The 24,953-nt window shown below is 40.3% G+C and overlaps 2 protein-coding genes across 4 annotated transcripts in view; one reads left to right on the top strand and one right to left on the bottom strand.

The window, feature by feature from the left end:
* Positions 1-18,813, bottom strand: part of LOC120798173 (helix-loop-helix protein 2-like) — a 33,627-nt gene extending 14,814 nt beyond the window's left edge. The window contains exons 1-3 of one of the 3 annotated variants that reach the window (XM_040142272.1): positions 18,579-18,813; positions 18,027-18,105; positions 17,715-17,852 (exon numbers count right to left, since the gene is read on the bottom strand). The gene's annotated coding sequence lies outside the window, so the exon portion shown is untranslated. The remainder of the gene's footprint in view (positions 1-17,714; positions 17,853-18,026; positions 18,106-18,578) is intronic. The other 2 variants (XR_005708625.1, XM_040142270.1) reach the window with 2 other exon arrangements.
* On the top strand, positions 16,079-23,311 carry hpxb (hemopexin b). Its single transcript, XM_040142269.1, has 10 exons — positions 16,079-16,189; positions 16,923-16,948; positions 17,186-17,278; positions 17,677-17,816; positions 17,937-18,090; positions 19,144-19,356; positions 19,498-19,590; positions 20,409-20,539; positions 20,646-20,793; positions 20,993-23,311. Exons 1-10 carry the CDS (start codon positions 16,125-16,127, stop codon positions 21,217-21,219), a joined length of 1,290 nt encoding a protein of 429 aa, XP_039998203.1. The 5' UTR covers positions 16,079-16,124; the 3' UTR covers positions 21,220-23,311.
* Positions 23,312-24,953: the final 1,642 nt, after the last annotated feature.

Raw genomic sequence — 24,953 nt, 5'->3', positions numbered from 1 at the left:
TTTCTTACAGGCCCACACTCTGGATGCTGGGTGTGTTTGCGTGTGTGTGCATGGGTGTGTGTGCGTGCACTACTGGGTGAGATATCAAACTGACAACTCCTAAAGGGCATCTATGCAGCAGTCTCCCGACATATCACTTGAATTAATTCATGTTGTTCTGTTGTCCTTTCTGACAGTTTTTTGCCTTTATGGCATCCAGTGGATCCAGACACAAAATAATCAGGAAGAAATGGATACACAACCTCTCAGCTCAAAATCAGGACAAACACCTTCTCTGCTTTCCTTAAAGCAGAGAAGTGTGTATTTATAGTTGGTATTACGGCACATCATGGAAAAGGACTTTAGTACTTAACTATCGTTGTCATGATTTACTTATTTCAAAGTTGAACAACATTTTCATGAAGTGTTGTATGTGTGTTATCATCAACTACTCCCCAGAAAAATCCAAAACCAACAATAAATGTATCCTAACAAGTATTTTGTGTGCATCCAAAGTCCGATATAACTTGTTCCTCTCTGACATAGTTTTTGGACAACAATGGGGCTCTATTTAAAAACACACCAGTGAGCCACACTTTTCTTATTACCATAAATACACACTGTAGTTTATTTTGGCTCAGTCCCACATAAACTGTCCTGCAGCTGGAAATACTCCCTACAGCACCAAATGTGGATTAATCCTTGTCTGAAAATAGTCCCCAACAAAAGCACCTGTTAGAAACTACAGTGCCCAGCTGTGTTTGGAAATTATTTACCCTTTAAAAAGACAAAAGGAAGAAGAAAAGAAAGGCTAGAAAGTTTATATACATGAGCTGCTTTTAAATATTTCCAACCTCAGTAGGAACCAACGGGCCTAGGGTTGAGAGCCACGTTCAGGGTGGTGAAGTTAGAGAATATTGAGAGGACTACGGCCCAATTTATGCCTGCTACATCCGTGCGGCTAGGATTTGTCTGGGTCCGCGTGACGTAAATTTTGTCATCTGCCTACGCCTGACATGGCCTCTGCCAACCCTCCCAAAATTTGTGACTGTACACACTACAAGTGCACAGACTGTCTCTCCTTCTATCTATCCAGCAACCTACCTACTGGTATATACCTTCCTACCTATCTGCTCCACAAGAGGCATCCTGCTGAGGCATAATTGGAATCCATGAGGGAAAACACCTTGACTGGCTCAGGTAAGCGTAAATTAATGTGCGCGTGTGTTTGTTTATGCGGGACAACGTGCATACAGATACACGCACTCCCACAAATGAAGATGAAAGCCGGGTGTGTACGTTTATGCTCTTATGCGTGTGTGCGAGTCTGTGTGTTTGTGTGTGTGTGTGTATGTGTGCACCCACCAGTGTAATGTGATAAGCTCCAGCAAAGCACATACCTGATGCCATTAAATGCAATTTCCCCTGTGTGTCAGCCGAGCCATTTGTCAGCTGCTAACACTGCACGCTTTATTAAAAACCTCATCCGCTTCAATTAACTGCGCCCGCAAAGCAGTTTAACTCCACTCTAATCCTGTCAAGATGTTTAAACAGGCCTCGCGTACAGTAGGTACATCATATCAAACCCTGTCAGTGAGTTTTTTGATTTTTTTGAGATCCTTCACTCATCACTTAATACTGGGGTCCGGCTCAGGAGCGAGTGGGCTTAATGTGAGTGCAGATTTTTTTCCGAGGCAGCTGAGAGTTGCTGCGGTTTGGCCTCCGCGGTGACTTAAGGCGTGATAGGGCATCATCCTGGTGCAGACACACACGCACACACACGTACAAACTTTTCATATAAGTAAATTCCTCTCTCTACATTCATTTTCTCCTTAACCATAAACATCTCCACCATATGCCAAATCTCACATCTAAATATTAGGATGTATTTCCATTAAAGAAAGTGAAATGTAAGCCTATAACTGTAAAATCAGGCTTTTTGTGTAATAACTTTGAGCTTTGTCCCTCTATGCTTTATCTCTTTGCCTAAGCGGGTTGTGACTGACAGAAGGCATGGTTGTGACTAAACACAGGAATCAAGGAAACAGAAAGCAGAGGGTAAGGGATTATTTGTGCCGTTTAAAATTTCTTTTACCTATGTCTGGAATGGGATGCAACTTTCTGATACCAACTGTCCATCAGTCAATTCCCGCTTTGCTGCGACTCACAAGGTCTGCTTAGCTGTCTTCAGGCTGTTACAGCAGGTGAATTGGAAATGTTACACTCTTTCATTCTTCGCAGTAACTAGGACAAACTCTTCCCAGAGCGCGCAGTAGTGGTTAGCATGTGCGGGCTGTTGTTGAACAAGCTGCTGTCAGTCTCCCTTTTGATACATGACCCTCTTGTTACTTATCATATGCAGATAGTGGTCATTCTACCCTTAGGTTGTCATTTGCTGCAAACCCCTCCTTCATTGGTTCTGGTTTTTACTGTGAAGCAGCTGCAGAAAATGTGCAAAACAGACAAAACAAGACAAAAGGGGGTACACGTTTCGAAAAGGAAGGCAGGTGCCACAACAGGCAGGCAGAAAACAGGAAAGCTGGATGCTAAAGCAAAAGTTCATAGACAATCGGCCAATAAAACGGAGGGCAAGTGACCGTTTTGTATATATACTAGGGAGGTGATTAAGGGAATGAGGGGCAGGTTTGTAGGCAGGTGAAAATCAGGTGACTGGGGATTAAGAACTAGTAGCAGCCATGTCAAGCAGCAGAACTGTGCCTTAAACCTCTCTTTATCAAATCTCAAATTTATCCCCTAATCACAGTCATGAACCCTTTACTAATCTTAATTTTAACCTAAAACGCAAGTTCTTATTCTACACGTGTCCCTTGGAAAAGAAAGGAGGGAACAAAATGACATCGCCTTGGAAAAAATCTACCAAGTTTGAAGGTCTACAACTGCTTCCCACAAGGATACCACACATGCTCTTCTGCTTCCTTCCACTCACTTGCTCGCCCACACGCACAGTCTCTCCAACACACGCACACTAACGCGCCCACACACACACACACACACACACACACACACACACAAACACACACACACACACACACACGGTCATGCCAGCAGGGAGTTGACGGTTAGCATGGTGCTTTCACCAGGGGATCCTGGGTGGGGTTTGCAGGGAAGGGAGAGGTGTAAATTGGGTGAACACTGGGTCCAAAGACATGTGAGTGAAGGCTTGGTACTCTTCCTCTTGATGCTTTGTCATTTGCTCACACCTCAAGAGATACAGGTGGTGGGTAAGAAGCAGTTTGGCGCAGTTGTCTGCTCTGTAATGTGTTAGTATCAGGACTGTGCGCTCCTGTTTGTCTTTCACTCCTGCTCTCTCTTTTACCCGTTTGCCTTCTTTCCTTGTTGTTCGATGCATGACGAAACCCTCAATTTTATTTCCAAGACAAAGCCGAAAAACATGGTGTGAGTCCAGGAGAAAGATGGGACTTTAGATTGTGATGGTGTTGACCACGAGTAAACAGGTTTACTCCATAATTTCATATCTATCAACTTGACGTTGATGAAATTTGAAATTGTAATCAGCGAAACGAAAGCTAAAGGCGAGCAGGTGTGACTTGCCTTTGATCATAACGGAGACCAATTGCAATTAGATCCAAAATGGCTTGACGGCGGTATCAGGGGGCCGCTTGCAGATTATGTATTTTTAATCAGAGTTGTTAGCATCTGTGATAGATGCCCATTTTACTCATACCAGCCTCTGATGGCATATGTCATGTTTGCTAGCTGTGAATTATCACCATGTGTATTCTGTCCATTAGCTGCACGAGGATGTGCACATCCCCCAACATGTCGCCCACTGCCTCATACAACTGGTGTATGTGGGGCTTCTGGGAAGCAAGAGAACTTGTTTGTGAGGATGCAAGGTACAAATGGCTTCAACACTCACTCTCAGGAGTTGATGCAGAAATTGTCAGAGAATGTGCACAGAATCAAATGACAATACTGTTGTTTTTAGAGCTCGTATGTTGCTCATCCTCCTCAGCCCAAACGTATTCCTGCACAGACTGACAGCCAGATGATTGGAGATACCAGAGATTAGTTCCACACTCTGCTTTTCATTCTTGTCCAAAAAGGGAAACACATGGCTACATAAACTAGTACATGGGAACTCTAAATACATTTCTTCAATCAGTGTCCACTAACAATTTTCACAAACTTTTAAAGATGCAGAGGTCTTACGCAATATTATTTTAACAACCACGGCACAAAAAAAAAAAAAGAATAAAAAAGCTATAACTGCATGCTGTGGCTCGAAACAACGCTATGAGAGCTGTGAGAGTGAACCAAAACATAAAGGTTGTGGGCCGCGAAAGCAAAACGATGAGCTGACAGACACTAAAATGCTCTCTACAGCTGAGGAAAACTCCTTAGTCGAGGGATAATTTTATACTGGTTTGTTTCTACAAGTGACACCTTTCATATACACGCACGTCATTTGAGCCATTGTTAAGATAAATAAATTGAGTATCGCAGCTTTTAAACATTAGAAGACACAAAATGGTGGGTTTCTCTTTCAGCAGCATTTGAGATTCTGCCTTTTACAAATCATCCCAAGAAATTATTTTCATTAAAGTGCAATTTATTACAGTTTACGCAGCATAAGTATTCTATATTTACAAAGACCAAAGGCTGTGTTTGTCAGTGTGTGTGTGTGTGTGTGTGTGTTTGTGTGTGTGGCCCCTAACTCGACCATGTGCTAACCCCACACAGCTGCAGAGTCCCCTTGAGGGTTTGTCGTACAGGCAACAGAGGAAGGGCGGAGGAGGGGTGGGCATGGACTGAACACTCTCATTTCCATGCCGCACTGTTCTGGCAAAGACATTGTACACCGCTGTGGATGTGCGTCTCTAGTGCTATTGCTCAATCTTTTTAGGCCTGTCAGTTAAGGTTTTCATCAGACAATTCTCTGGGCACAGAGGTTGGAGAGCTGATTGTGTACTTCAGTGTTGCAAATGTGTTCGGTGTGTGTGTTAATGCATGTATACAGGATATAGAAAGAGACGGGGGGGCTTTTCACATGGAATTAAGAACAACAAAGTTGGATTGAGACATAGAATAAAGAAAACAATCATGGATGTTTAGGATACAAATCAATTTAAACTCTCTTTTCATATGCTTTAGCTGAATGAAAAGGTTTATTGTTATGGGATTTGTCGCTTAATAGCTTCATAAAGCTCCACACATCTTTTTTCTTCCTACGTCTTGCTGACATAAAGCAGCTCAGAATCCAGCCTGAAAACAGTAATGGAGAAACCAAGGAGTCTCAGGTTCCTCAAATATCCCTGTCAATCAAATGCCGTTTCCTCTGAGTGCGTTTTCTATCTGTCAAGGGTCATAGAGAGTGAGGATGAGACCCATTCCCTCCCTCCCTCACCCTGGTCCTCCATCTCCTCCACCTCCATCCCTCCCTCCTCTCCTGCTCCTTAGAGGTGTATCTCTACCTTGTGCATCACGTCTGGGCATGACCTGTTGCTAGGTAACCCTGGGTCACAGCTGCACACTATGGAAGACCCTTTTTTTTATTTATCAGTGAGTTATGTGGGAGACGGGGGCTGTAATTTATTAGTTTGATATTGGGCAGGCAGCGCAAGTTTGGGATTGTAAAAAGAAGAGATGGCCTATAGCTCATCAAAATGCTTATTCTGATCCCAGGCCTCGGTCCGCTGAAGAGATTCACAACAGAGGGGATCACAACATTATAAATTCATCTGCTTTTTACTAAGAAAATCAAGCATCTCCAACAACAAAGCCAATGGTAATGCACTTTCCATGCTGGTAATTGAACAGATGTGATCAGAGCTTAGAGGACCGAGAGAAAGGAATTCATCTCAGTACAGTATGTGACTGATTCATGTCCAAGGATGAAGCAGGCACAGACAAACAGTGTTATCCAGCTAAGTTAGTCATGACAGAGTTAAACCCCTGGTGTAAATTTTTGCAAAACTTGAGTCAGATTGATTAAGTTAATACATATTCTGAAAGAAAGGATAATAATACAATAATATAACAATAAAGCAAAATTAACAGCAATGTACAATAATGTTGATGACAATACTCTAGGAAGTCACTGCTTCGGAAAAAGAAATAGTTAGGCACATAGGCTAACCACTTTTTTTTTTTTACACTTTGGTTGTTGCGTTGATTAAACAAATGAGTTATAGCGTGTTTCTAAGGGAGCTTTTGAGGTGCTGGTAGGCAGATTTTGTTACATTCGGACGGAGCCAAGACAGTTTCTCTGCTGGCTGTAGCTTCACATTTATCACATAGATGTGCGAGTGGCATCAATCTTTTCATGTAACTCTCCAAAAAAAAAAGAAAAAAAAAAGAGAATAAGTCTATTTCCCCAAATGGCAAACAGTTGCTTGAAATTGCAATCATATTGCTTCAAACGGGAGTTTAAAACAATCTATAAAAAGTGAGACATTTTGGAAAAGGTATTATTATTGGAGGAGAAATTACATGTCCAGTGTAGTCAGTGCAAAAGTACAGAAAAAACATGTCCAACACGTAATTCTCAGTTTTAAGGGCAATGACGAAGAAAAAAAACCCCAAACAAACTGGCCACGAATGCTAAAGTGAATCAACAAATACAAAACAATTGGAAAAACTGAACAAGAAAGAAAAATAGCCTAAAGTTTTCCACGGTTCTGTCGGAAAGTATCCTAAAGCGCATCTGCTTTGTACGCACTAAACTGAGATGGCGAGCATGCTAAACATCAGAACTTTAGTAGTGTCATTGTGAGCGTGTTAGCATGCTGATGTTAGCATTTAGCTCAAAGCAGTGCTGTACCTAAGCTAGCATTGCTTTAGACGTGATTTTACAAAATCTTCTCTCAAGTACAGCAGAAAGTAAAGTCTACGTTTCTAACACATGGCACTGCAAAATAAAGTAGAAAGTCTGCATATGTAAAATAAGACGTTTTTAAAATGTATTTTAACAAAACTGACAAACTATCCTCATGCCATCATTTCTCCTTTAAATTTGTCAAAATAAGAATTTAAAGGTTGGAATTTAAAATAATCAAAAAGCCGGCAGATATCAAATAAACTTAGAATATATACAAGTGCAACTAAGAATCAGGATTATATTTTTATTTATTTAGTCTCTTAAAATATTTAGAGTGGCAGTTATTCCGAAGTTTTCTTGCATCTTTTGAAGTGCTACTTCATCACCAAACCCTAAAATTAGGTTGGCAAATTTTAAGACAGACTGCCACCATCTGAGAGTTTTAAAGTTTTTGCAACGCTTTGATGTGATATTAATTTGTGATGCATCTGCTGCTGTTGACTCAGCCACTCTTCCTCTTTGCCTAGATGAAAGCTCACCATTGCATCCCAGGTCTCACCCACGATGCTTTTGTTAAATTCCTCTCCCTAATGTGCATGTGATGAATATTTTTCAGATGCTTCCTCTAGGCCATATCTGATCAAAACAAATGCACCTGCACTTTTTTTTCCCTCCTTGCAACTGCAACTCCCACAGGACGGGTAAAAATTGACTCCCTGGCTTCCTCCACCAGGCAATTACGTGCCATCTGTTCCCATCTTGGTTGTTCCAGCTCGTTTTGTTTCTGCGATTGTTCGTCTAATATCATAGGCCTGAAAGTGTTAGAGAGGATGGGGGGGGGGGGGGACACACAAAAATGAGGAGTGGCATGAAGAGGAATTAATCGAATCTAACAGCAGAACCAGATCTACCCCTCTGAAAGGAGAGAGTCCCACTAGAATGAGGACCATTACCATATTCATCACCTAATATTGCCTGCTGTATGCAAAGTGGGAGAGAAGAGTACAATATGACTTTCTTGACCGCCTTTCTAATTCCATCTGTGAAAGCTAGCAAACTTCTTTTTTAATTGTTTGTTTGCAACAAGTCCACTTAGTACCTGCTTTGCTGTGATGCTGCCAATTGTTTGGGAGTGGTAATAATAACCCATTAACTTCCTTGTCATATATTGCACTCATATGCACTATATATATATATATATATATATATATATATATATATATATGTTTCTCATGCTGCCACGCTGAATCACATTATTGTTTTGTTACAGTAACTATTGGGCCCATTACTCTCTGCCACACACACAGGCTGGAAGCAGCGTGTAGATTTAATTGCAGCGATGTTGCAGGCGAGGCGAGCAGCTGGATTGGAGAGTTTTAACAGTGATATCAATAACAGAGCGCCACCTTAGGCCGATATAATTTTCCATCTCTCCTGACAGAGCGGAAGATAGAAATAATCAGTCAAAACACCAGCCAGGCAGCCTGTAGGACCCCGTGTGACATCCAGCAACAGTGATGGCTCAGGACCCATCTGTGTCCAGGGGGCAACGCTCCATTTGTGTGTGTGTTTGAGGATAATTGGTGAGAAGATGTTGGATCCTATAAGAAGAGGTTACATCTGCTTAAAGGCTTATAAAGTAGAGACCCTAAAACGCTTGATGAGTGGATATCCGGCCTTTAGTTCTAAATTTTAAACAAACTTGACTATCTTGTTTAGTTTTGTTTTTGGGTGGAGGTTTACATTCTGAAAAGATCAGAAACAGCCTGACAAGAGAGGAGAAGAATCATCCGCTGTGAGAAAATGTAATTCTTCATTAAAAAGGCCAGAAGCAAAATGTATTCTTCCTCTGTAATTATTTTTAAATGTTACCTGTGAGACATCTCAAACTCGCAACCACAAAAACAGAGATTAATTGTTATTTAATAATAAAAGTCATTGAGATGGAATGAATGTGAGCTTTTTTTCCCTCAACGCTTGTTGGCAGCAGCCATGAAACCTGCAGATATACTGCACATCGCATACATTGACGTTAAATGAATTTATTCTAGATTTTTTTTTAATCTCTCTTCTTTGTCAAAGCTTCCACCCTGCACAGATTCTGAAACCAGTGGGGCTGGAATTACACAAGCAAACGTGAAGGCAAATACGTGTGATTTTCTAATTGGGACCAAACCTTGTTAAAAATCTGTTTGGAGTGTCCTGTGCAGACCTGCAACAGACTGCTGTGAGACTGCTCCTAAACTACAACAGACACATCAGCCATCTGCAAAAAGTTATGCTTTGGGAAATTAACGAGCTTAAGTACTTTTAAATAACATTGGCATTTAAAAAGTTATTCACCTGTAATATATAGCTATGTGATGTCTCTACGTATTAATGCATATTTATGTATGCATCTCCACATTTTACTTGGAACTGAATATCGGGTATGGCTCCAGGTTTTGTTTTAAGATTCAGGCCGCTAAATAAGGGGGGGGGGGTACATTTGCAGTAAAAAGTAGGCCTGGAATCAATTGCGCATTTACTTTGTCACTCGGTATTTCTGTGACCCTGTGGCGTTCCTTCCATGTAGGCCTTTAACCTGTTTCTGTGCAGTAAACTAGTGAGACGGATTGCACTGTTATATCTTACTACAATGTATGTATCTATTCTCTTATCTTAACAATATTTAACACCAACACCCTAACTGTGCAGGTTGTCCTCCTTTTGATGCTTTGTATTTGCTGACATCTAGTGGTTAGATGTTGAAAAGTGGATTTTATAATAAGTTAAACTGTCAATAAAATGGATCTGGAGAACAAGTGTCCGGATTTAAAGTGTAATCGATAAAACAATGTCTGTACATTGTATTGTAAATTAATGAACAGACCGAAATATGAATCAAATAGCCATATTATTTAGAGCTGTATCATTTCCAATTGGCTTCGGAGATTTTCAGTAAATATTGGTTATTTGGACTGTAAATCCAGAGAAACAGTTAGTGTTCAACACATAACTTCCCAATTTTAATTAACAGGCTGAATTGGTGGGACATATTTATCAATGTATCTAAAATATTAATAAAATTAGTAAACTAATTTTACACATCAAAAATATCACCAAACCACTAAGAATATTGTTCTTAGATCCTTAACGAGGACTTGGTGAGAAACTTGTGACTTTGAATTTAAAATTTTACATGTTGATGTATGTTTTGAAACAGTGGACATCAACTAAAGCAACACCAGTCATCTTTTCTTATATTATTTAATGTTTTTTTGTTTTTTTTACATCAGTATTGTTTGTAGGTAAGCAGGAATAAAACCAGCTTGTATTTTCAAGCAATACATGCACAGGCAAAACAAGTTGTATACCTGTACACATACACTGATGTGTACCATATTAGACTGACATTAACCCGTGAAGAATGCAATGAAAGAAAGAGGGAGGGAAGACAGATGAGATGGGGGAGTGACAGAAAGAGGTGGTGGGAGGAAGAACTAGAAGCTGGAGGACAGAACAGAGAGCAGCGGAGGAAGAAGCACACACCTTGAATTCAGGTAGGACATCTATAACTTTTTTATTAATATAAAAAAAATGCAATTTTTCCACATGCTCTGCTATAATCTCACATTTTATTAAATTTTGCACGCTGAAGAAAAACTTCTGCTGTGCATCCTTAAAACTAAAAATGTGTTTGAAATTACAAAAGTCTTCTTGGGGAAATTTGCTGCTGACAGATTTCTTTGTTTTAACTGAGTGAAGTCGTTTTGTTTAACATTTCAAAGAGGGTCTTTACCTGTGAGCTTTATGCTCTGTAACCTGTGGTGAATGGCTCCATTGTTTAGTTTCGATACGCTGGAATGCTTCTGAACATCCTGCATAATCCTCTCAATTATGAATAGTATCATTTATTCTTTAGTCTCAGCACCTCAGTGAAGGCCACCCGGTAACTTAGCAACTAGTGCCTCTCATTCAACATTAAAGTGGGGTAACATGAGATGACTAACTGGCCTCACTCCAGGAGAGTGACAATGATTTGGACACAGCCTACATTTTCCCTCATTCCGACAAACGGGTTGATGACTCTTTACGTGTTAACCCATCTGTGCATTAAGTGTAGTTTTGACATTGAGGTGGGATTTTGATTTCCATGATCTCCTGCTCCTAAATTCTCCCTTAAGTTCGTTTTAAAATAAAAACTCACCTGTCCTGAATAATATACTTGCCACCAACAGATAAAATCTTTAACATCTTTTTAAAACATGGGAAACAGATTTTATCCATTGACACCCCGAGGTCACTTGATTCCAGAGGGACTTTATTGTGAACACGCAAAGGTAAACTGACACCTCACCCTTTCATCCATGCAAAAGTCTTGTTATACTCCAGGGGGGTAAAAGGCTCTCTAACTAGGTCTACACCATTAATGTACACCATACATGCTGGTACCCACAATTGCAAAGTCCATTTTAAAGACTGAGTGGGAAAAAAAAAAAAAAAGACAGGGAAAAAAAAGACAAAAGTGACCCCTCTCCTGGCAGCCTCTCATATACCTTGTGTTGGTGGTGAAAAAACAGATCTCAGTTTCAATGCCTTGAGCAGATAAGCGCTGCTATTTCCAGCAAAAGTGACAATGGGGGTCTGTGCTGCATTCAGAAGTAACTACCTGGGACTGTTGAGGTTTCATGACGAGTGACATTAGGAGAAGTGACTTGGCACGCACAGACTCAGAATCCCTTCAGCCTCAACACAAAAAAAAAAAGCTATAAAAATACTGATGAATTCATATAATTTAGATGAAAAAGCACAGTGTGAATCTGGCAATTCAAGGCATATGTTTGCTCAATAGAGCTGTCCATTAGAAATGCATTAGCAACCTGTTGATTATCATCCAATTTAGGACATTTATTGTTGTAGTGATCAATGGCCGCCAACAGTGTCTGAATACAATGCTGACCTCAGGGAAACAGGACAGTGGTTATCTGAGAGCACTTGAGAGTCTCGTGAGAAATTCAATATTGTGAGGGAAAGATAAAGTTGCAACGAAAGGGAACCTGTGTCCCAGTTTTAAAACAGCCACAGAAATGTACACAAGTTCTCACTAGGTTTATGTGACACCTCAATCAACAGGTAGGTCACATTGGTTTCTTGAGGGATTGAAGAGTTAGTTTACAAAACATTACAGGATGACTGTTATGATGAGGACTGGGGTTCTGGACCAGGATTTAAAAAAAAAAAAAGCACCTAAGTATATGTTGTAATAAATTTAAATGCTTTGTTGTAAGTGTCTGTTCCTTTTTATTCATATGTCTAATATTTCACTTGGGTGTTCTTAATTCCATAGAAACAGGGTTTTAATGGTAACATGTTTTTTTATTCTGTCTTTACAGACACATACTCAAAAAGTGGTAGAGCCCCATTTCACGAGAGGACTGTTCAAATCTACCATCCACAATGTTAATGCGGTCTCATTCAGAGAGAAGAGCCCTCCCTGGGTTCTCAGCTCTGCTGACACGTACCACTCCAAAGCAGAGAGATGTGAACTCTTCACCTCCCCTGTCATTCATCTCACACCAGTCTGTCTTTACATCCATCTCTCTTACTTCACCACCTCCCTGGGTGACTCAGGCCCTTTCCAACCTGGAGCAAGGAGAACGAGAACTACAGAGCCTCAGGGAGCAACAGCAGGCCGAGGTGGAGGAGGTGAACCGTGAGTTGGACAATGCAGTGATTGACGCTCAGAGAGAGGAGCGGCACCTTCTTGAGAAAATTGAGCAGGACCATAGAGAAGCCCAGCGGCACCTTAGTCAGGTGAAGAGGGAGAATGCTGCAGCAGTGCGGGTTGTGCAGTCACTTGTTGACCAGCAACTTAGAAAAATAGGACAACTGAGGGAGCAGATACAAAGATGGGGCAGTACCACTAGTGGATCCAACAAAATGCAGCTCCAAAGACAGGTGGCAGAGGTCACCCAACCTTGGGAAATCTCTCTAACACTTAAAAGAGTCAGTTTTTTACCAAGTCCTGAGTCCAAGATCTTAAGCTTAGGGGAAGTTGATGTTCGTGAGCAAGGTATGATCTACCCCATTGGTGTCTGTGGTGTCCAAGGACAGAAGTGTGCCTTGCACTCAGGGGATATGACCTTTTCAAACATTACCCCTCTTGAAATTCGAAAGGAACCACAACTAAACAGAGCTGGGCAAAGGTACAGTCCAGATGAGACCAATAAAACAAACATTGGAAACATGCCTGTTTTCCGGAAACTACATTTGTCAAGTTCAACAGAGAATGAGGATGAGCTCAAATCACCCACCGTAAAGTCCATTCTAACATACCGTGGTGTATCTGAGACATCACAAGAAGAAGAAGTTGAGTCTGTGTGTTCAGACACACTGGGACAAGACCTTTTCCTTGCTATCCCACCAGTTTCCAGTCAAGGAGAATCTGAAGGTGATGAATCTGATGGCAAACAAAATGCACAGAGGCGTTCCACACTGAAGGGTAAAAGGAAGCAAAAGGCCCTTGTCTTGGTCTCATGTGAAGAACCCTCCTGCCCTCCTAAGGACACTGATGAAAAAAGCCCTGATGTAGCAATCTCCCCAAAGACTAGGCACAAAGGGTCGCTCTCCAAGCACAGTTCTGTAAATCTCTCCACTGGACATAATCTTCTTTCTCAACAAACCCCATCCAAGAAAAAGAATGAATCAGCAACGGATAGTGGAAGTCCTCCATCATCAGTGGACGGTGAGGATTCCTGTTACATCTATACTCTAAATACTACTGTTAATGGATCTGTTAGGCAAGAGCACTGCCGCTCAATGTCCACTGCTGATCTCTCTGGTAAACTACACCCTTTAATTAATGGTAACAAGAGCGAGCGGAAAGGAATCAGGAAGGTGAACAGAATGCGACTTGCCTCTGAACCTTCAACTGTTGAACAAAGTCAAGGAAAAGGCACAGAATTTGACAGGAACACCATGAGCTCTGATGAACGACAATCAAAAGCCGAGGCTTGTGTGGTACAAGGTTCAGGTTTGAACCTTGTGAGGAGATCTCTGTCCATGTCAGCTATTGAAGGTGACAAATTGGATCAAGATAAGGAATTCCAGCTGTACAACAAAGACAAAGAGAAAGCTGCACCATCTTCAAAGGAACCGGAAGAAGAGGGTGGTTCAATTGCACTGGACTCAGCTTATCTGGTCAGACAGTTTGGAAAACAAGGATCAGGCCGCACTGACTTCAACCTGCCAAGCGGCATCCATGCATCTGTCAAAGGACAGCTATTTCTGGTGGACTGCGGAAATGCCCGCGTTCAGGTGACTGATCTCCAAAAGAATGTCGTGCAACAGGTGTCTCCTTCAGGATCAGAAAGATCTTCCCGTATCTGCAACTACTTTGATGTGGCTGTGAACTCAAAGGGCCTCATTGCCCTGACCTGTGCTGCTGAACGTGCTGTGTTGGTGTTCAGCCGTCATGGACGCCTCCTGCAAACATTTGGAGGCGCGATGATTGGTTCCACTAATGAAGAGCTGGACGCTCCCAGAGGGGTGACTGTTACCCATCAAGATGAGTTCTTGGTTGCTGACATAAAGCGTGGCACTTTAACTGCTCTAAAACTGGACCCCAAAACTGGGGCAAGGTTGGAGCGCACAGTGGTGACCGGATTCCACAGACCCTACCTGGTGGCAGCCTGTCTCACCACTGGGCTCATGGCAGTATCAGAACGAGGCAATGAGACTGGACGTGTCCCGTGCATTCGAGTCCTCGAGCCTGGCTGGAGCACTATCCGAATCCTGGGGGTGTGTTCTGGCCTGGGGCCTGTCCTGACCTGCCCATGGGGCCTCTGTATCGACAGCGATGGAGACGTCCTGGTGGCAGACTGGGGCAAGCAGCACCACCGTGTTCTTTTCTACCCATCCAAGGGTGTTGGCTGGCCTCTAGTGACCAATAACCTGAGTAGCCCAAGGGGCCTGGCACTTCTCCCTGATGGCCACGTGGTCGTGTCAGACAGTATGAATCACTGCATCAAGATCTATCGCTACAAGTTAACTACATAGTCTGGTGAAGACAGATAAAAATTAATAGGGATAGATTTTGCTGTGACAAATTGAGAGGGTTTTTAATAGCAGGCAACATTCTTGAAAATTTATGAAGTGAGTTTGAGTATAATTTACAGCCTCTACCTCTTAAGATGATGTTTGATGACATTTCAAGATGGACATAATGGGTTATTATTTTTAAATTATGTTAATCAGTAAATGCAAGGCAAGTGTAGAAGATTAGTACAAATTATTTTCATTACATATATTATCTACATATATTACATACAGCACAGAAAAAATACAAGTAGTAGATATAAATACTATTGCATGCTTTTAAATTGACCTTGAGTGTGTCTAATGTTTTATAATTCACCTAAAGAATGATGAACCATAATTCTGTCCATCTGATTGATATTTTAAAATTTCATGAATCATGCCCATATTGCAAAAGATTTAATTAATCAATAAATCAAGCAAATTTGAGAACTCTCATCGTAACCAGCAGATTAAACAGTTTTGTTGTTTAAGCCTGGGAGTTGCTTTAAGGTTTTTGTACTGGCACTTTCTGAGTAAAAAGAATTCAACTTTGATTTAAATCTAATTTTGCAGGATTTTGTTGTTCCTTGAGCTATTGCCAAACCACACATTACCACACAACCTCAAAGGCTGTTGATTAGCTTTTGGGAGGTGGGCCCTGTTTGTCCAAAAATAGGACAAAAAATAGCTGTATTTCAAGAAAAGTCTGTCGTGAAAAAAAAAAGGGGGAAAAAATACGTCATTGGCCCTGATTTGAAAAGAAAAACAGGCAATTATTAACAGTTGGTAAAATGTTAACCAAACAAAAATCAGTAGTTTCAATTGAAATCCACATCAAAAGGTAAAGCGAAGCTTCATCTTTTTATCTCCTCTTGAAGCAGATTTCCTCAAGCCTTAAAACAGTTTTATGAAAAAGATAGATATTGTGCTTCAAGGCAGTTACAGTATAGCACATAGGTTGTGCTGCACATAATATTCACATTTTGAGAAAATAAAAGTTTACCAAATGAGTAGATTGTAGTGCATGATTCACATGATCACGAAAAAAAAACCCTAATTTTGCAACAGACAGACAAACATCTATGTAAACAGACAGAATTTCCTAACATGTCCAACCACCCACCCACCCACCTACCCACCCACACACACACACACACACACAAACACACCCACGCACACTTTTCAGTATTAAAAGTCCAGGTTCAGCTCCTGAATAGCTACATTTCACAGCTCTGCTCCACACTGAGACGTCACATAAGAGGACTTCATCAGGACCAACAACATGGAGCTGTTCACCAAAACTCTGTTTCTGTGCTTAGCACTTGCCCTTGCTAATGGAGCACCTACGTGAGTATTAATCAGCTCGTCTTACTTGTATGAATTATTACTCAGGCTTAGTCCTAATATGCTGGTTCCAAGATCCATTACTGGTGTGTTTATGTGCATTATGTTTCAAAAGTATTTCCAGCCCTTGTAAAATAAGAGTTCTATGTGCAGATTATTCATGAGTTTAATATGTAGTATGATTCAGTTTCAAGTTTATTCATGTTTCCAATGTATTTTCCTGTTCTGTTATATAGTAATATATGAGCATATAATCATAAATACAGTGGGTTTAAAAAAAAAAAAATTAAATAAAAATATCAATGAAAACCAATACAATAAGGTGAGTCAACACATGATACTTTTTATGGCTGTAGTTTTTGTTGTAACGGATTGCATTAAAACATACGCCGATCAGCCACAACATTAAATGCAGTTACTCGTTTTTAATGTTGTGTTGATCTGTGTAAGGTGCTCCTATTATTTTGTCCACCCTATGTTACTTATTAGGTCCATTCTATCCTGTATTTACTCTTAACAAATGCAGTGGAAATATGCAAGTCACTGGGCAGTCATTTCATAACTCTGTTTGCTGGTTCACAAGTTCACCAGTTCACCGGTTGCATCAATTGAACAAACAGAGGAGTCTTAAGTCAACATATATCCTTGGTGGCATGATTTTTGGAAATGAAATGTAATGTGGTGCTATGCTGAATCTTTTTGCCGAAAAATAAAATTATCTTTTTATCATCCACAGGCACCATCACGATTCAGCTGAAGCTGGTGGGTCTTTAATAAACCTATTAAAAGTAACAATCCTGCTGTTTCACTGGTTTGTCCATGATTTGTCAGCTATATAGTAACTAAGCATCAATCACAGAGGCAATCTCATAGAAACAAGCTGTTCCTCTGAAAAATGCATGTGCAATGATACACATTTTGTATTTACCACCATTTCAATTGCATCACTGGTAATTAGTGTTATATTATCTCTATATTTCTAACTCTGGAATAAAAAAGGAGTAGCCCATGCTGCTTTGCCAGACCGGTGTGACGGTATTGAGTTTGATGCCGTCACTCTTGACGAGAATGGAGTCACTTTCTTCTTTAAAGGTGAGTCTCTTTTTACGTTAGGGTCAGCAATACCCTCGCTACATTAATTTTCTTGTCTTTTCTTTTTTTAAAGTTGAAGTGAATACAGACAGGAAATGTGGGGAAAGAGTAGGGGGAAATGATATGCAGCAAATGCTCTGGCCGACCAGGAGTTGACCCAGTGACTTGCTGCTCAGGGCATTTATGCCCCCGTGGTATGAGCCCTAACCACTCTGGTTTTGGCTTGCTCCTTTAATTTTCCTACATTTGAGGTGAAGCCTCTTGAGATGACAACTTTTTTTTTTTTTTTTTTTAATTTAATTTAGAATTGACCATTTTCTCAGATTATTTAAGTGTAATTCTATATATTTTCCGAAACTGAATATATATTTATTGGAGTGTATTTAATGTTTTTTCAGGTGACCACATGTGGAGGGGTTTCCGTGGACCAGCTCACCTCTCCAGTGAGTCCTTCCATCACATCAGCCACGTTGACGCTGCCTTCCGCATGCACAATACAGAGCACCCAGAAGACCATGATCACATCTATTTCTTTGTGGTATGATCCTCAGATACTTTCATTTGTGATATGATTCTGTTTAAAAAAAAAAAAAAAAATTCAGATTGAAAGGCAGAGTAGTTTGTCCCTGATCATAGTTGTATCTTTTATAATCTCCAGGATGACAAGGTGTTCAAGTATTATAACCACACTCTGGAGGATGGGTATCCAAAACCGATTCATGAGGACTTCCCAGGAGTCCCCACTCACCTGGATGCTGCTGTGGAGTGTGCCGAGGGAGAGTGCAACACAGACTTGGTTCTGTTCTTTAAGGGTATTTTGGCATTCACTGCAAAAATATTCATCTCTCTAAATCAACACTATAATTACGCTGTTAAAAACTGACATTTAGAAAGAAATATGAGAAATAATGGAATGAGATAAAGAGATGAATTTCCCTTTGATAAATGGCAATGTTTGACAGAAAACTGGGATTCTCTTAGTATGACGAAGATAATCCTTCTCTGGAGAAAGTTAGCTTCAGCAGGAGTGAGTTTTGTTATGATGTTTTAAAGCAGTTTTAAAGTAGGTAAAATAATGTGCAAGCTTTTGTTTCTTCATGTTTGTAACATATAGATTGCAATGAATACCAGGAATTTAAGTCTATTAGTCATTTTTTCATATTGACTAATTTGAATTATCCTAATGCAGCATGCTTCTAGTATAACTGTAATGTTCAATTATTTCTGGACCCAAATGCAGACACAAACAGAGGCGGGCTGGATGAGTGAAGTGACTCTTTAAGTAGTGAAATAAACTTACAGGCATTCAGGTGAACAAGATGGCGGAAAGGAATCAAGGGATACAGGGGGCAGGAAAACAAACACAAGGAAAACTGAGGAGCTAAACCAGGAAACAAAACAGAAAAAACCAACGTAGGTAGAAAAATCCACAGAGAAACATGAGGCATTGAACACAGAGACTTCAATACACGAGCGAGGGGAGGACAATAGGACACAGGTGAAACTAATTAGGGCGGGGCAAGCAATCAGAAAAGGCGGGAATAAACAAACACACACAGACAGGAAGTTAAAAACACCAAACACACAAAAGGTAAGGGTATACAAAATAAAGATGGAAGCAAAGTGTCCAGCCTAAGAGTCACTGAGAGGGACAGATGATGACAATATCCAACAGGTAGTCTAGCAAACAATTTTTAGATGTTTAGGAATTTAAACAAATTGATCTCAGTTGCATGTTAGTCATATGTGAATTAATAATTGTCAAACCAACTCTGATAAACAGTAATTAGACTACTGTGAATAAATGAGCACATGATGGGGATGATTGATAACCCTTTTCTCAAACTAATCATTTCCCCCCACAGGACATGATGTGCATGTTTTTGATGTTAAGGCAAAGACAGTAAAGACCAAGACTTGGTCCCACCTGCCTGCCTGCACTTCTGTTTTGCACTGGCTGGAGGGCTACTACTGTTTCCATGGACACAACTTCACCAGGTTCAACCCGATGACCGGAGTGGTGACCGGTGCCTACCCAAAAGACGCCCGCAAATACTTCATGAGCTGCCCCAACTTCAGTGAGTTCATGGAAAGAAGAATAGTGAAATTTGGTTCAAATCTTACAATAACATCATTTTGTACAAGACATAGACAAAGATATATTTTGATGAAAGTGTTTACTTTCAGATAAATGTGTAATCTTATCTATTTAACTGCAGATCATGGAGGTCATTACGAAGTCCCTAAATGCAGTGAGGTCAAATTAGATGCCATCACCACCGATGATGAAGGCAAAACATATCTTTTTGCAGGTAAAGTCACATACACAAAAATAACAGTTTTTAGTCATTTTAGTAATAGTAGTTTATAAAGGAATGATTAAACATCTTTGGAAAATATGCTTTTTTGCCCAGAGTTAAATGAGAAGGTCAATACCACTCTCATGTCTGTTTGTTAAGCAGGAAGCTACAGCAAGCAGGTGATTAGCTTAGCCTGGCATAAAGACTGGGAGCGGGGGGAACAGCTAGCTCTTGCCAAAGTTCAAAAATACCTTAACATAGTTACAGCATGTAGCTCTGTAAAAACACAACTTTTTATTTTTACATTTCTGTACGTGTACAGAATAAACAAACAAGATATGACATGTTAATTACCGAGCTTTAGAGGTGCTGGTAGGTGTTACTTTGAACTTTAGCTAGGCTAGCTCTTTCACCCTGTTTCCAGTCTTTTTGCTAGGCCAAGCTAATTGCCTGCTGGCTGTAGCTTCATACAAATCCCCAACTGTTCCAAATGCATAACACAGAAGAAGTTGCTAATTTAGGCTAAATGGTGTGACTGAAAGGATAGCAGTGGGACTATCCAGCACTCTTAAGTTGAAATAATGGGAGGTTTTTCCTGTTCTTCCTAATTCCCCCCGCTTACAGTCTTTATGCTACGCTAAGCTAATTAATTCCTACCTGTAGCTCATAGTTAATGAACAACACTGAGAGCGATATTGATCTTCTCATCTAACTCTTGGCAAGAATGTATTTCCCAAAATATCATGCTATTCTTTTTAATTATGTTTGTCCCTTGGATTGTTTCTTACGAGTTTAGCTGTTAAGCTAAGAATACACTTCAATCTGCTCAGGTCATATCTACATGCGCCTGGACACCCATCGTGACGGCTTTCATGCCTTCCCAATCACCAGAGCATGGGAACAAGTGACCCACGGCGTGGATGCTGTCTTCTCCTACTCTGACAAAACGTACATGATTAAGGTAGACCTTGAAGTACCCAATCACAGTTGACCCTTCTGTCATTAGAAACTGCGAGCCAAGTTGAAATTAAAACTAAAATCCCTCTTTTTCTGCCAAACACCTACAGGATGATCAGGTTTATATTTATAAAGCAGGTGTTCCCCACACCCTGATTGAAGGCTATCCTAAAACCCTGAAGGAGGAGCTTGGCATTGAAGGACATGTGGATGCTGCCTTTGTCTGTCCCAATCACCACACGGTCCATATAGTCCAAAGTAAGGTTACTGAGTACCTATGTCTGATTTTTTTGTGAATTTCTGGGTTGAACTTGTTTGGAATAGTAACAAAACTCTTGAAATATGGCAAGCCAGAAAAAAGTTTAATCAAAATTATAAAAAAGTGTCAAATTATTTAAGTTTTATGTTTGTTTGTTTTGTGATTAACAAACATCTTTTCATATATTTCTTTCAACAGAACATAAGATGCTTGACGTCGACCTTACTGCCACGCCCAGGGTGGTGACCCAAGATTTGCCCTTGCCCTTGTTTGACATCGATGCTGGTCTGTGTGGTCCTCAAGGAGTTCAACTTTTCAAGGGCTCGCACTATTACCACTATGACTCCATCATATTGCTGGCTGGCAGCAGAATAGTCCCTGAGGCTCATAATATCACTTCAAAAATGATGGGGTGTCAGGAATAGGACTCAGGGATGAGAGAATATTACACAGTAATCTGTTTATCAGTGCCCCCCTAACAATACAGAGAGACAGTGTTTGCATCTAATGCTTCACTCCCTTTGGTGAATAAAAATTAGAAAAGAAAACTGCATACTGGAGTGTAAATTAATCTGTCAGTTTCAGTGATTATTATGACAACAATTTTATGATATTTTTACTATAAAGGACCATTTATTATGGGTGTGTTATTTTTGGTTTGCAGATTTTAAAATGAGGCTCATCAAAAACCATTTTGAGGAGCACAATCCAAGGTAAACTTACTAAGTAATGTCAGAGTTTGGCCACTAGAGGACCTACTGTTCAAATGAATGTGTTACACTAGAAATAATGAGAGAATCAGATTCACTGTTAACCGAAAATAGCTGCTGCAACAAGGTCCAAATGCAGACATATATCGAATGTTTATACAGCTAAACGAACAGAGGAAACAGTCGTTTTTGCCTAAGCACCAACACATCGTATCTTGAGCACAGGAGGCCATGATGTATTATAATTTCAAAATGAGTGACTGACAGAGTTAAATGAAAAAAAAAAAACTCAGGAGAAATATGATTATGAAAGGAAAATGTGATCCCATTTGATAAAATACATTTTAGAATCTCCTGACAGGAGCACAGACAGTGAGTAAGGCTCCCAGCCTATATTTTACATTTACTACGTGATGAGGAGAAGCCTGCCTTGAACTGGCTGCAACGACTCTGAGATAAATGAGCCCTATTATAAGTTCCATGGCCCGGGTCCTGTTGCAGACACTTAAAGAGGTCGAGTTCATCCAGGAAACCCCCCACATCCCTCTTGGTATTGAGCTCATTTTCCCCACACCTTTCTCAAGTGCTCAGCACTGGCAGTCATTAGAGTAGGTCCGTCAAAAAGATCTCACAGACAAAGTACCCGTTTTTACCAAGGATGTCTGTGCCCTAATGGGACACTTCCCCCAATGTCACACCAAAGGGCACACAAGTGGTCAAAATGGCTCTTTTGCAAGCCAAGTGTCTCTGTGGTCAGCCCAAATGCTCCTGTGGTTAGCTTAACTGCTACTCTAGTGTGAGACAGTTTGATTGTTGTACAAAGCTACAAGAAACTGACAGTCAAGGAAATAACGCATATATAGTATCATCTTCACATGCAGATAATATGTTTTCTTGCATATATGCCATTTCTTTAAAAAAAAAAACCTAATAATTTCATATAGAGGTATAGTCCTGTATCTCACATGCCCCTCGACCCCTGAGAAGACAAAGTGTGGAATGGATGCCCTGCCAGCAAAAAGGACCAATTGGGAGTTGGCTGTGCATATTATGATATAATCTGAATGTCAAAATGGTGTTAGCTCATTGATATCTTTGGTTTAGCAGGCAATTTAATTATCATTCAGGCACATAAGCTTAAAATGTGCACACAGTGGCCTCGGTTATTTAATGGAGTTTTAATATTCACATACCAAGATTCTTACTTTTATTGGAAATACAGGTGCTTTTTTTCCTCACCAAATACCACACGTATTCAGTTATTCATGTCTCTGTCCCCCCAATATATTTGGTTGTCAGTGATTTCAAGCAACACGTTGCCGGTGTACGTGCAAGCTCAGTAAAAGGTCTCCGTGCAGGTGCAAAGCTCTACAACGATGGCCTCACTTTTGAGAAATTGCTAGTGGCCAAAGCTTTATTTCCCGCAAGAAAGAGGCCAGATAAAACATTAAAGGCTTCACTGTCATGCAGTCATTTCAACTCAGAGTGAAACACTTGTCCAGCTGAGCCACCAGAGAATCCCAGACAGATTTGCTGCCAATGAATACAGAACATATTTCCAGATGTTCTCAGCCACAAAATATAGTCAAACACCTCCATGTTCCCATTTAATGAATTGGAGTGTTACTGGTATCTTGTTTCCTATTTAATCTTCTTCAGTTTAATACTCATTTTCTGATATGCAACCAATCCTGCATTTAGTCTAAGGTTGCATTGCTTTACTGGTACCTTTTAATGGTTATTGTCTACTTTTCCGTCAGACAGTGTGCTGGGTCTTTATATTCTGTCTAAATGTAAAAAAAAAAAAGTAACCTAATTTTGAATTTAAATGTAAGTTATAGTAAATTTAATTCACGAAATAGTCGAACTTTGCATTTCCACGATCCAAAACTAAAACATGATATGTCCAAGATGTCCGAAAATAAATGTGGTTATTTTATTTATGAGTCCTGGTCTCTCTCATTATTACAATATACAGTACTTTAACAAACTGTCCATGCTCATATTGGACCATATAGACACGTACGCAGCAGCCTGCAAGAGTCCAGAGGTCAGGACGGCATTAGCAGCCATTCAAGGCCTTTTCACTCCCTGGAGAGGTTTTTGTTCAGCCAAAATCCCTGGGACTTTCAGCAAGCATAAAGGAAGTGCTGGCCTCAGCACAGCTTAATGGGCGAGGCCATGAGGACACACGCACACACACACACACACACACACGCACGCACACACCGGAACACACATGCATGTGCACATAGAAACACTATGCATAGCAGACAGTATGGACTGTTGTCATTGCACACACACACACACACACACACACACACACACACACACACACACACACACACACACACACACACACACAGCTATAAGCTATTAAGTACTATCAATAAGTGGACCTGAGATCATTCTAAAATAATTAATGTTCATTTTCATTTATTTTATTTCATTCTATTGTCATGTACAAAAAGCCACTCTGAGTTGATATTTCCAGCAAACCTGACTGACTTAAGATCAGTGAGAGTATCCAGTGGGGACAAAGTTTGATCCAAAACAAAAGAGAGTACGTGCTGAGATTTCTACTGGTTTATTTCCAAAAGACACTAATTACCAGATTCATTTTACTTATAGCTCGGCAAGAGGTGATGCCAATGTGCCAACAAAACAGGAAGAGCAGCAGTAGTAGTAGTAGTAAATTGTAGTACTTAACTGTAGTTAGTTAATTGTAGGCAACCTACTTTTGAAACAGTTCCAGTATAATTTAATAGTACAATAGTACTGTGTCCCTGCAGGATCAAATACACTTTTTCTTAATATACAGGCTAAATTGACATTAGCCTCGGGTAGACACTAGAAAAAAAATTAGGGAGTGTCCACAATAGAAAAGATTCATCCTCCTGGTAGCGCGGATCTGTTTGGTACATTTAATTACAATCTGAGTTTTAAAATTTGGTGTGTGTTTTGTACAAGCGGAACATTTGGCCTGACAGTGGGACTAGAGGAAAGGTTACAGGCTCACCAGAACATTCATCCTCTGGGGACCATGAACAACTACAGCAAGTTCTATTGGAATCCAGCCCCTAATTTTCTGTATCTCGATCCAAGGTGGAACTAATGGTGGATAAACTGGCATGCTTAGGCCCTATTTTGTATTTTTGCCCAACTACCAGAGAACTTTAACAGTGGCAAATTTAACACATGAAAATCTTAGTATTGTATTGTTTGTGGACTGCTGGTAGAGCTAGTTAGCCCAAATATTATAGTGCAGTGGTATATCAGACTTGTATTTATTTCTAACATAGTATGTTCAGCTGTTTGTCATAGAAATACATAATAAGTTACTTGGATGAGCAACATAGAGGTTAAAAGTAGGCTTTATCATTTGTATTTTCAAATACTGAGTTACGTGAGAAAAGGCTTTGAGGATAAGAACTGATGAATTTGGAAAA

Source organism: Xiphias gladius, chromosome 13, assembly GCF_016859285.1.
Source record: "Xiphias gladius isolate SHS-SW01 ecotype Sanya breed wild chromosome 13, ASM1685928v1, whole genome shotgun sequence".
NCBI classification, from domain to species: domain Eukaryota; kingdom Metazoa; phylum Chordata; class Actinopteri; order Istiophoriformes; family Xiphiidae; genus Xiphias; species Xiphias gladius.
This window is presented reverse-complemented; position numbering and strand designations above follow the sequence as displayed.